Source organism: Macrobrachium rosenbergii, chromosome 23 (genome assembly GCF_040412425.1).
Source record: "Macrobrachium rosenbergii isolate ZJJX-2024 chromosome 23, ASM4041242v1, whole genome shotgun sequence".
NCBI lineage: Eukaryota > Metazoa > Arthropoda > Malacostraca > Decapoda > Palaemonidae > Macrobrachium > Macrobrachium rosenbergii.
Window position 1 is genome coordinate 61,583,400 of NC_089763.1, and position 12,815 is coordinate 61,596,214.

At 37.0% G+C, this 12,815-nt stretch overlaps 1 protein-coding gene across 2 annotated transcripts in view; it reads left to right on the forward strand.

Annotated features, from left to right (window-relative positions):
* Nucleotides 1-12,815, forward strand: part of GlyRS (glycine--tRNA ligase) — a 615,776-nt gene that overhangs the window by 185,466 nt on the left and 417,495 nt on the right. For both annotated transcript variants that reach the window (XM_067126048.1, XM_067126050.1), the window contains exon 5: nt 8,689-8,829. In XM_067126048.1, coding sequence (XP_066982149.1) covers nt 8,689-8,829 — 141 coding nt within the window. The remainder of the gene's footprint in view (nt 1-8,688; nt 8,830-12,815) is intronic.

Genomic DNA, 12,815 nt, shown 5'->3' on the forward strand with positions numbered 1-12,815 from the left:
TTTACTTGAGTTTGAGATATTGGCCGGAGGGGAAGAATGTTGCCCTCAGAAACTCTCTCTCTCTGCTGGAGGCCTTAGAAGTACGGATGTAAATATTTTTAAGGGTACTAATGTTTAAGATGACTTTGAAATTATATTAATAGTATAATTTCAAAGATTAATATAGTAGTAGTAGGGTAATAATTTAAGGTATATTTGATGTAGGATGATACTTTAGGTATACATTTGGTATTTGAACTTTCAAGATAGACAGTTATAAGCATTTTTAGAGAGGGGGGATTGTATTGGTGGATTTTAACTATTGGCCGGGGGTCTGGAACGCATCCTCCATGAATCTGGGTTTATATATATATATATATATATATATATATATATATATATATATATATATATATATATATATATATATATATATATATATATATATATATATATATATATATATATATATATATATATATATATATATACATACACACATACATACATACACACAGTAAACCTCCGTGAATCATGGGGCATGCATACACACACCCCCACGAATAGCTAAAATCTGCGAATACTGTACTTAGAACCCTTCTAAAAACACTTAGAACTGCCTATTTTGATAGTTCAAACCCACAAAAAAGCTAAAAATGCTTATACTGGTATTATCCTACTTATGATGGCGTTAGGCTCTGAAAAACCCATCGTTTGTTGAAAAAACGTGTCTCGAATATAGCCTAGCCTACACTATAAAGTATACTCTATACATACACGGTATAGTAATCATTAATATCAGATAATTCTGGAGGTTCATGCAGAGTGACTTATGATAATTCAGTACGAAGAGAAATTGAAATTAGATTAGCCTACACTATGGTATATCATTTACATATACGGTAGCCTATTATCAGTTCATAGTACCATGCATCTGATATCCAACCCCGTCTCTTACAATGCTCCTGATTGGCTATTGATCAGCCAGTCACAAGGCTGGAAACTCGTCAGTCTCTTCCAGCCGTCACCGAGTCAGCATCTACGCTGTGACCTCTCCTCATGAAACATGTCTTTCCAAAGTTATAACTTTCATTACACCTCAGTTTTCCCCAAAGAAAAGTAGTGTTTTGCAAGTTCATCACTAAACATCGTCAAGCCAATGATTTAAGAATTATAATGATATGTGAATTATGTACTTCAGTAAACGTATCACTAAAATATATATAGTGAAATAAACATGAGGCTATTGTCTGTGCACATCCCCACTCTTATTAATATTTTTAATCTTTTGCTTGTTATTTTCATATAGATAGCCCTACCTATAATTTTTTGGTAGCATTGTCATCCATGCCATTTAAGCTATGATATTGTATGAAACACAAGACGGTAAATGATAAATGCACTGTGATGTCATGTAAGGAATGAAAGAATATTTATATTAAAAGTTTCATGTTTATTTCACTATATATTTTAGCATTAAGTTTACTGAAGTAATTCATATATATCATTATAATCCTTAAATCAATGGTTTGACAATGTTTAGTGATGAAATTGAGAAACACTACTTTTCTTCAGGTGAAACTGAGGTGTGATGAAAGTTATAACTTTTGAAAGACATTTCATGAGGAGAGGTCACAGTGTAGATGTTGACTCGGTGACGGCTGGAAGAGACTGACAAGTTTCCAGCCCTGTGACTGGCTGATCAATGGGCAATCAGGACCGTCGTAAGAGATGGGGTTAGATATCAGATACACAGGTGTTGTAAATTAATTATAGCCTACAATATACTGTACTCTATATTCACATATTAATATCATATTATACAAACATCAACATAACGAATGTGCATCTTTTCCATGAATCTTTTAAAATGTAATGCTTTAATTCACTGTAACCAATAATATTGCATATATTCTTATATTGCTTTTGTATTATAAATTGCGATCATAATGATCAGTGTTTTGGTTTGGAAATCGGGTACGTGGTAAGTTTATTTTGCCGTATTTAACTCAGTTCAGAGAGATGCTTCTAGTTAGCGTAAATGAATATCTAGATACTTTATTGATATGGGGCAAGGTTGTTTTTCCTCATACGAAGTGTTTTTAAGTCGAAATATAACTTGATACGTCTCGTTGTGAAATTAATTTAGCTATTTTTTTTTTAATAGATGACGTTGGCCGTTTGGGGGCATGTTTGTGTAAAAAAAGAATGATGATTCTGTTTGCTATTTTCACTTGATTTCATCATAATACAAGCTTTAATACAGGCGAGTTTCATCCATGTTGCCAATGCACGATAATTTATAGTCATTAGCAGCTCGAACATTGTTTTCTCAGCTTCAGCTACAACTTGCAGCTTAAATTTAGCAGTATATTTCCTTGCCGATCTTTTATCCATACCGAATAAGGGTATAATGTAAAAATATATCAGTCCTATTCTGCTCAATGTTATTTGTGCTATAACTAGGGTAATTGTTTACTACCGTACGATGGTTGAAATACAATCAAAACGACTGATGTTATCCAATTCGGTTATAAGCAGAACAAGTTTCTCATTCCGTTGTTTATGGCTGTACAGTAAACCCCCCGTATTTGTGGGGGATGCGTACCACACATCCCACGAATAGCTAAAATCCACGAATACTTAAAACCCCTCTAAAAACACTTAGAACTGCCTATTTTGATAGTAAATACAAGAAAAACTCTCTTGAAATGCTTATACCTGAGTATTTTAATAGTTTTATCACAAAAAGTACATTTAGTCATGAAAATATGAAAATACAGTAATTAGTGAATTTTCTCAGTGAAAAATATCGCGACTGGGCGAATTTTCTGCGAGTAATGGGTAATACGTTCCACAGAGAAATCCGCGAATCCTGAGAACACGAATACGGGCGGTTTACTGTATGCATTTACATAAGAGTATAATGTTACCAACAATACTTTTATGATTTTCTTTTACTTTTTTAACTAGAGGATGGGATAAAGAGATGGAGGAAAAGAAGTTGGTCTATTTTAATTTGGTCTCTCTCGCTGCCTGATTGTATGCTGCTGCCTGCACCTGCGCAAAATTTTAAAATGTTTTATAAATATTGTCATATCGGTATTAATTGTAGATCTGTTCGCAACACGTGACAATTGCAAATTACCGAATTTTGTCACCCCCTATCACGACCTTCAAGCAGTGGCCAGAGACGCGCTTTTGCTGGACTGGAACCTGCTGTGGAACATTTATCTGTTTCCCCCAACGAATTTATTAATGAAAGTAGTACAACTCCTCAAGGAGTTCAAGGGGAGGGGAGTAGTGATTGCTCCAGTGTGGCCGAACAGCCCTTGGTTTCCAACCCTACAGAAGCTGACTTTTCATCACAAGCCACTACTTCTTCCTATTCTTTCCCAGCAGGTTCAAGGGATAACTGTCTACGCCTCCTCCTTTCTGACGAAAAGCCTTCATGTGTGGACTTTCTCAGATCCCTGTGCTTCATGGAATGGTCACCTGAAGTCAGAGAATTCTTAATCACTAATGTTAAGGGGAAATCCGCCAAACAGTATCAGTAGTGTGGAACAAATTTGTCTCATTTGTTAGGGACCGCAAACCAACTACCATCGATAATAACTTCATGGGGGAGTTCTTTGTGTTTGTATTTGACGTAAAAAAGTTGGCTCCCTCCACTATTAAAAATCACAAGGCGGCCCTTGCAGTTCCTTTAAGGTATGGATTCAGAGTAGAGGTGCATTCAGAAGTGTTTGAATTTGATGATGAGATCAGTGGCTCTCCACAGGCCGAGTGAACAACCATGTGAATTATCATGGGATCTAGATATAGTCCTAGCTGCTCTGAACAAACGTTCAGACAATAATATGAAATTTTTGTTAGAAAAAACGTTTTTAGTTGGCCTGGCGATGGGAGCCAGATCAGCGGAGATCCATGCGCTAAAAAGAGGAGATCAGTTTTGTTCTTTCGGAAAGAATAAAGTAACTTTTTCATTCGGAGATTTTTTAGCTAAAAATGAGAATCCGTTTCATAGACGGAAACCCATAGTTATCCCTTCTTTGCCCTCTAATCCGAAGCTGTGTCCAGTGGCCACAGTGAAAAAGTACCTTGATCGCACCAACCATATCGCGCAAGGGCCCCTCTTTTTGGTACCAAACGAAAGCACCCCACTTTTCCTAGATAGCCTCAGAACCAGCATTTGTAAGTTAATTGTAGATCTGTGCCCAGGATGAGACCCAAAGTCACATCACCTCCGTAAGTACGCAGCCTCACTTGCCTTTTTCGGTAACTTTAGTATGGAGGACGTATCCAAGTACACGGGGTGGTCTGGGCATGGAGTGTTTGTCAAACACTATGTTAACCCTTAAACGCCTATTGGACATATCATACATCGACTAAAATTGTCTGTTGGGTGCCAAGTGGACATACCGCACGTCGACTACAAAAATGTCAACCGGTCTTTGACTCGACTGAAATGGTCGAAAAAATGCAATTGTAAGCTAAAACTCTTACATTCTAGTAATATTCAATCATGTACCTTCATTTTGCAACAAATTGGAAGTCTCTAGCACAATATTTCGATTTATGGTGAATTTTTGAAAAACTTTTTTCTTACGCAGACGGCGGTAACTCAGCCGAAAATTTCATAAATTCTTTCGTCATTTTGTCGTAATTTTTGCACTGTTCTATATTACCCATTACATAAAGTTTTATATATGAAAATGTGTGCAAATTCATGTACAATACAGTAAAATACAACCCATGGTTGTAGCTTTTATCAGTTTGGAAATATTTTCATATAAACCACGATAACTGCCAAAATTTCAACCTTCGGTCAACTTTGACTCGACCGAAATGGTAAAAACGCAATTATAAGCTAAAACTCTTACTATCTAGTAATATTCAATCATTTACCTTCATTTTGCAACCAATTGGAAGTCTCTAACACAATATTTCGATTTATGGTGAATTTCTGCAAAAAACTTTTTCCTTACGTCCGCGCCAGAAATTCTTTAAATCACGCGTTGTCGTAATGTTTGCACTGTTTTATATTAGTTGTTACATAAAGTTTTATATATGGAAATGTGTGCAATTTCATGTAGAATACAACAGAAAATAACTCATGGTTGTAGCTTTTATCAGTTTTGAAACATTTTCACATAAATCACGATAACTGCCAAAATTTCAAGCTTCAGTCAACTTTAACTGCCAAAATGGTAAAAATGCAATTATAAGCTAAAACTCTCACATTCTAGTAATATTCAATCATGTATCTTCATTTTGCAACAAATGAAGTAAAAATTTCTGGAAAAAATTACGTAAGCTAAAACTTTTACATTCTAGTAATATTCAATCGTTTAACTTCATTTTGCAATAAATTGGAAGTCTCTAGCACAATATTTCAATTTATGGTGAATTTTTTAAAAAATAATTTTCCTTACGTCTCTTGCTGTAACTCGGCCGAATATCTCAGAAATTCTTTCATCTCGTTGTCGTAATATTTGCACCGCTTTATATTAGTCGTTACATAAAGTTTTATATATGAAAATGTGTGCAATTTCATGTACAATACAACAAAAATAACTCATGGTTTTAGCTTTTATCGGTTTTGAAATATTTCCTTATAAATCACGATAAATAGAAAAAATTCGACTTCTGGTCAACTTTATCTCGACCGAAATGGTCGAAAACTGCAATTGTAAGCTAAAAAGCACAATATTTCGATTTATGGTGAATTTTTGAAAAAAACATTTTTTTACGTCCGAGCGTTACGAATTCATGCATCATTTTGTGATAATATTTTCTCTGTGTTGCTTTGATCGTTTTAAAATTTGTTATATACCAAAATCATCGCAATTTAATGTACAATACAACTAAAAAAATTAACTCATTAGCTTTAACCGTTTTGCTTACAGCGCGATTTGTATACAATTATATACAAGTTTTTTTTTTTGCTGTCATATATTCCAATATTTATATATGATAATGATATTTTTTTTCATTTCTGATGGTTGCATACTAAACTTCAGGCAGTGACAAAAAAAATGTGCCAAAAATGAATTCTTAATCTTAAAAACTAAGCGTGCTGTGATTTTTTGAAAAAAACTTTTTTTCCACTTCGGCGCTAACTCACCGAACGCCCGCCAGATACGGGAGACGTTTTTGAAAATAGGGCTTCGGCGTTAAAGGGTTAAACAAATGCGAGGTGTCCAGACTGTGTGCATATCCCTCAGCAAAGTCGTAGGTGAATTTCGGTTTGAACCCAGGGGAAGCAAAAAAGTGTTTTTGGTTAGGGATAGTGGCTAAAAGTCCATCCTCCCTGTCAAATGATGTTTGACAGCTTTATAAATATACAAAAGCCTCTTTAAAATGTTCTCTGGTACACCTGCATGAGGCTCTGCGGCTCCCTTTGACTAAAAACAGGGTTTGAACCGAAGGGAAATGAAAACCCTATTTTTAGTCTGGGAGCCGCGAGAGCCTCAGACCCTCCCAGTTAGCATTAAGTACATTGGGTTATGCCCACCCCTTCATTTGCAGGGAGTATAACCTTTTAGGGAGGCGCGGCTATTCCTACATTGGGTTGGCAAAATGCGCATGCGCAGTAGATGCGTAGTCGCGTTTTGACCCGATTCATTCAAACTAGCCACGGAAGCGCAAATGGAAAGGTGTAACCAGTGGAGATGTTTAGCCATTAATTGATCCATCAATGCGGCGGATAGGGGGTCAAAGTGCAGACCCCCCGAGACCTGATATCCTATCACAACAGTGACAAGCTTCTGTTAACCAGAATGAATATGTGCCAACCCTGTGCTATAAGTTCTCTGATAAGGGATTTAACCGGGGCGCTGCCTAAGGCAGACGTAACTGCATGAGGCTCTCGCGGCTCCCAGACTAAAAAGATAGGGTTTTCATTTCCCTTCAGGTTCAAACCCCGTTATCTTCCTGAAGAAAACTGCCAGTGCCCCAGTGCCTTCTGTTAGCAGATACTAAGCTGTGGTTGCATTGGAGACAGTCACACAAAGTCAAGATTGTGGTTAATCACATGAATTGTAAGTTTGATGTTGAAAAAGAACTGAAGACTTTTCATGAAACCATCCTGACTGGCTATGAGAGGGAAGTGAAAGAAGCAAGAAATAGCTGTCGTTGAAGAAGAGAGATGCCTGGTGTTATTGTAATCGTGGTAGAAGCTGACAAGGATTTAGTAATCCCAAATGAGGGCTGGTTGGGACCTCAACCACGAAAATGGCAGTTTCAACAAAGCAGAATCAGGTACAGTATTGCAATTGCTGGAGGAATACCAAGACATCTTAACCAACAATCCAGAGAATTATTAATCATGGTAGAAGCTGACAAGCACTAAGTAATCCTGGATGAGGACTGTTTGGAATTTTAACCATGGAAGTGGCAAATTTAGCAAGTAGCAGAATTAGTTACTGGAGGAATACCAAAATTAATTAATTATGCGGAAGTAATTCTTTGGGAGAACATTTTATTGAAATGATGACAAAACAGCCAGTCAGAGCAAAGATGTGCCCTTTACCATATGCTAATAGGGAACTGACCCAGGGAGAAGCTGAGGAGATGCTCTAGATGGGAATCATCAAAAGATCATCAGCATATTGTTTACCAATGGTGATGGTGAGGGAGGTGATTGGCTAACAGATCTTCATGGCCATTCAGCCAGCAGTCAGGTTTTAGTTGTTTTCTTTCCAAGAAAAAAAGGAAGGTTCTACTCACAAGAATTTGCTTAGAATGAAAATAGAATTCATGTTTAGTTATTTTTAGGAATAAAAAGCTCTGAATACATAACTACTATATTTCACAGTGAGTGTATTTACAATACATTATTGTTTTTCATTTCTCTCTGCAATATTTTTCTTGTGGGAGACTAGTGAGATTGTATTCGTCACAGGTAATGGAATGAACCCATCTGTATTGTTATTTAGTCATGCTCTAACTAAAGAAAAGGGTGAGTGTACAGGATTGCAATTATGTTTGTTTACTAGCTAAGGTATACATATATTTGAAGCACTACTACTATTGACATCATCTTTGTGATGTAAGAATTACAAAAGTTCTTTACATTTTCTGTTATCTTTTTTTTCAACTACCCATTGTAAATTAATTTCTAAGAATGTTTTGAGTTTCATTTTGTCCATTATAAAGTTAATGCCTTTACCTTTAATTTTATAAACTTTTTATTGAAAATTTTGATATATATCAGCTTACTGAAAATGCCTTGAAAAAAAAGGGACTACCCCTGGGACAAGAGGTGTATTTTCAACCTACAGTATTTTTGCTTAACAATTGTTTTTCCATAACTTGACCACATCTTAACTAGAGTTGCATATGTACTGTTTTGTATGTATTTGTAGGAGCAGTTCACTTTGCAGATATATCTGAAATGGAATGATATGTATATTTTCAAATTGAATAACTACAATATATGAAATTAAATAAGTATATATTTTTAAATTGAATAATTACAAAATACCTATATATGCTGTACACATGCACTATAAGCTATGTGAATTGGTTTCAGGGTATTGTGTAGGTTGAATTTTTATTACATACCAAGAGGGGCAGACCATAACTCTCCATTAAATTAAGGTGCCACTGTCTGCAGCATCATGGAACTCTGCAAGTCACACAGCAGCTGTACAGTATTTTACTGATGATGATACCATAAAGTGAATCTCCGTTTTTTATTTTCAGGATGTTAAGACTGGCGAGTGTTTCCGGTTGGACCACTTGATAAAGCAACATTTTGAGAAATATATTGCAGATAAGAAAGTTTCTCAGGAAGAGAAGGATGAAATTTCACGTAAAATCAATCTTCTTGATGACATGACTATGGTTAGTATGTAGTTAAATTTATTTTGGTAGGTTTGTATGTGGTCTCTTTTTGGGTTTTCATTTGTAGTACATTAGCACTGAATTTAGGTTGTGCACATAAGTTGTGATGTGTGTACATGCACCGAATTTTCAGGACTCAGTTTCCAAATAGGAAAGTTTTTTCTGTGCAGCATCTGTTGCCACCAAAAAAGTAGGTAATATATGGTATAGCTAGCAAAGCTGCCCTTCTTAATAATACCTTGTATTCCAAACCTTCTGCTAGTTTGGGGTGTGTGAAGTTGCTGTCTTGATGAGGTGCAAAAAGTGAAGGTGGATCTCCCTTTTGTTTTGTTGGTGAAACCCACGATCTGTGTATCCTTTTTATAATTAATCCCTTGTCCTTCTCAAGTTTTCATTCGTACAGATACATAAGTCCCTTAACATTGTAATTTTCATGTTCATCAAGAGTTGAGTTTCAGATTGGGTTGCTACTTAGTTACACAGCTCTAAAATGATAATAAAACCAATGGAAGCAGATATCCAACACAAAGAAATAGTAGAGGAAAAACCAAAGACAAAACTATTATGTGAAAGGAGAAGAGAATACTACCCTGTCACCAATTATTGGTGCAGCAAGAGTAGACAAAAAGAATGATACATGAAATCACATGTGGATGTAATGAATGTTTCATTGAATTGTGTAACAAAAACAGAAACATAACAAAAGATAGTTAAAAAAACACTGTAGGAAAAGAAATTTTATAAAATACAGAAACAAAGACACTACTGTACAGGGTTGTGCATTCATTGGACGCCTAATTTGTTACAATGAAAAAAATAAACGTCATTGATAAATCTTAGAAAAAATGCCAATTGTTAAACTACAAAAATAAAACAAAACTTCAACACTTTAAAGTAATATTTTGATAACTGCATTATACAATGGAACATAAATGGTCTACAGACCAGGTTACATCTGGGTGAAATAGAACGATTACTTAAAGAGTACGAGTCAGTGATATTACAGCATGTTTACAACATGTCTATAAAACAATATCAACAATAGGTAAATACACTTTAGCATCTTTCATCGAGAGAGGAAGAAGGAAATTTAAGTATTGCCATATATGTACTTAGGAGTATTTTATGACAAAGTACTCGTAAATACTACTGACTTGAGATTATTGGCTTTTAAAATACAAATAAAAAGCTATAATTATTTAATTCATAATTTGTACAATGAACCTAATAAAAATTATAACATATAAGTATTAAAAGAACTATTTAATAATGTCAGTAGGTGATTTTAATGCTCACAACCCAATATGGGACTATAATTGTACAAAGCCAAATAAAACAGGAAGTATGATAGAGGAATTTATAGATTCAAATATGTGCTGTATAAATAATAATGAGATCAGCACATATTCAAAATGAACACATGGAACATTTTTTTCTGGTAGGCTTAACTATATTTTCATCAAATATTGTAGACAGGCAAGATTGGAACTCAGTAGGTGATTAACATACTAGTGGTCATTTCCCAATATTAATTTCCTTCTTACAAAATAATCCGGCAAAGTGTTCCCCCATTATAACATTAATGGAGCAGTTTGGGAGTGATATGAATTGCACACCAGAAATATTCCACCTTTTAAGTATTTATAAGATCGTAATGAAAGTAACAAAAAATTTTTTGTCGGTTTCATCAAAAATGCTGAAGATATGACAATACCAAAGTCAGTTCCAACCAAACAAAGTTACATGGTGGTCAGATAAGCTGCCAGAACTGATAAAACTAAAACACTCAATGGGGGAAGATGACTGTTTAAATATAGATTTTATATAAGTAACTTACCAAGTAATTACATAGCTATTGGTTCCCTAACCTACAGCAGCTTAGAAAATAAAAATTCACGCGGTGGTGCTGTTATCGCTGGTGTGTGACAACGCCCCACCATCATCCGGGACTCGAGGAAACAGACTGGCAGATAGCTCGATTCGTTTTCTGCCAGCTTCCAGTTAACATCGGAAGTTTTCATGCAGCTGCTTCTTCGCCTTTTGGCTTTACTTTGCATGAATTTGGTGAAGTACTCAGAATTTGTTGCTTTGTGGCTTGCTGCCATTGTTGAATTGTCGTTCGGGTTAACTTTAGTTTATTTAGTTAACGATGTCGGATTCCAGTTCATCTAGTATTCGCTTTTGTTCTGAGGGTTGTAGAACTAGGCTAACTAAGCTTTCATACGGTTCTCATACAAAATGCACTAAATGTAGGGGGCAAGAATGTAGTAAGGATAATACTTGCATAGTGTGTCAGGATTGGGAGGATAAGAAATGGAAAACATTGAAATCTCATCTAGACAAATTAGAAAGGGATAAGAAGAGGAAAGTAGCCATTAGGGTTAAAAGTAGGGTATGGCTAATTGTCCATTCCTTTGGATAATATAGGGGATGACAGAGCTATCACTCCTCCAATTCCTCCTCCTCCTCCTATCCTAACTCCTCCTACTTTACCATCTGCTCCTGTTCCAGGTTTCCATGATTCTGCTCTTAGTGCCATTGCCAGCTTGAATCTAGGTTTGATCAGAAATATACTGTATTATCTAGTACCATTATGGAAATGGGATCAGCTATTAAATCTGTAATGAAAAAAATGTAAGTGTTGACAGTGCAGTGAGAAGTGATAGTGCTGTGAATATTAAGGAGGTGGCTGTCCGTCCCACCAGTGCTCCAAGACGAAGGTCACTGTCCTGCTCCCCGCACCGGGGAGGAGACATACTGGAGGTCCAAGGGAGGCTGGCGGGGTTTGCCCATGGGCAGTTGCCCCCTTCGTCGAGCCTGTCGTGCGCTCCCAGGCTTCGACTAAATGCCATTGGAAAGGCTTTCCTGTGCATCGACTTTCTGATTCGGAATCTTCCAGTCCGCGCCAGAAGCCTTATCGCTACTCTTCTTCTTTGCACCCACTCAAGAGACATGCGAATATTAGCGATTCTTCTCTCGTGGCTGTCAAGACGTACAGAGAGACTAGCCCTCAACTTTCCTGGAGCTTTCAAGTTCAGCCTGATTCTCCTGTTCATCTTCGTTATTTCTTTGAAGACAGTCCTGAGCACTATAAGCGTTCTGAGCACCCATCTTCTTCCGAGCGCCAAGCGCCTGCCAACTTGCGCCAGACTTCCACTGATGAGCCCGCTGACTCACGCCAGAATACCGCCGATGAGCGCCAGAATTCTGCCAATGAGCATCAGGTGCCAGTGCCTACTCCCGAACTTTCAGTGCCCACAATCGAATTCCCAGCTCCTTCTTTGGCTATTCCGCCTTCTTCTTCGGCCAAGGAAGATTCTTTAGCCCCACTCTAGCGCCAATTGTCCGAGCTTGTGGGTCTTTTGAAGAAATCTGTGTCTGCTCCAGAGTCCAAGGATATATCATTGTCTCCTATCTCTTCGGAGGGGGAAGAGATTGTTCAGGATACGGTTCCCACTTCTTCCTACTCGTCTCTCCTGCGTTTCCTCCTGGAGAATTACCCAGACTTCTTCTTGCCTGCTTCGCCTACTTCTCCAGCTTCTGCCTACCTCATGAAAAAGCATCCGTCGGAAGGTACCAGACCACTCAAGCTTGTTCTTTCCTCTGCCTCGAAGAAAGCTCTCAAAGAAGTTCATGCCTGGCTGGTCACTAAGAGAGAACAGGGCAAAGCAACTTTCGCCTTTCCGCCCAGCATATTGTTGAAGATGAGATACTCTTACTATGTCACCAAGGAAGCTCCTTCATTGGGAGTTCCTGCCTCCTCCCAAGGGGACTTCTCTGGTCTGGTGGATTCATCCCATAGAAAGGTTTTATTGTCGGCCAAGATAATGTTTTCCTCAGCCGAACTAGACCACCTTATCAAGAATATTTTTAAGGTGTTTGAGATATTTAGTTTCCTAGATTGGGCCATTGGGGCACTAGGGAGTAAGATTGAAGACTGCCCGGATTTAGCTGAAGACCTTGCCTCTGATTGGCTAGGAGTTATT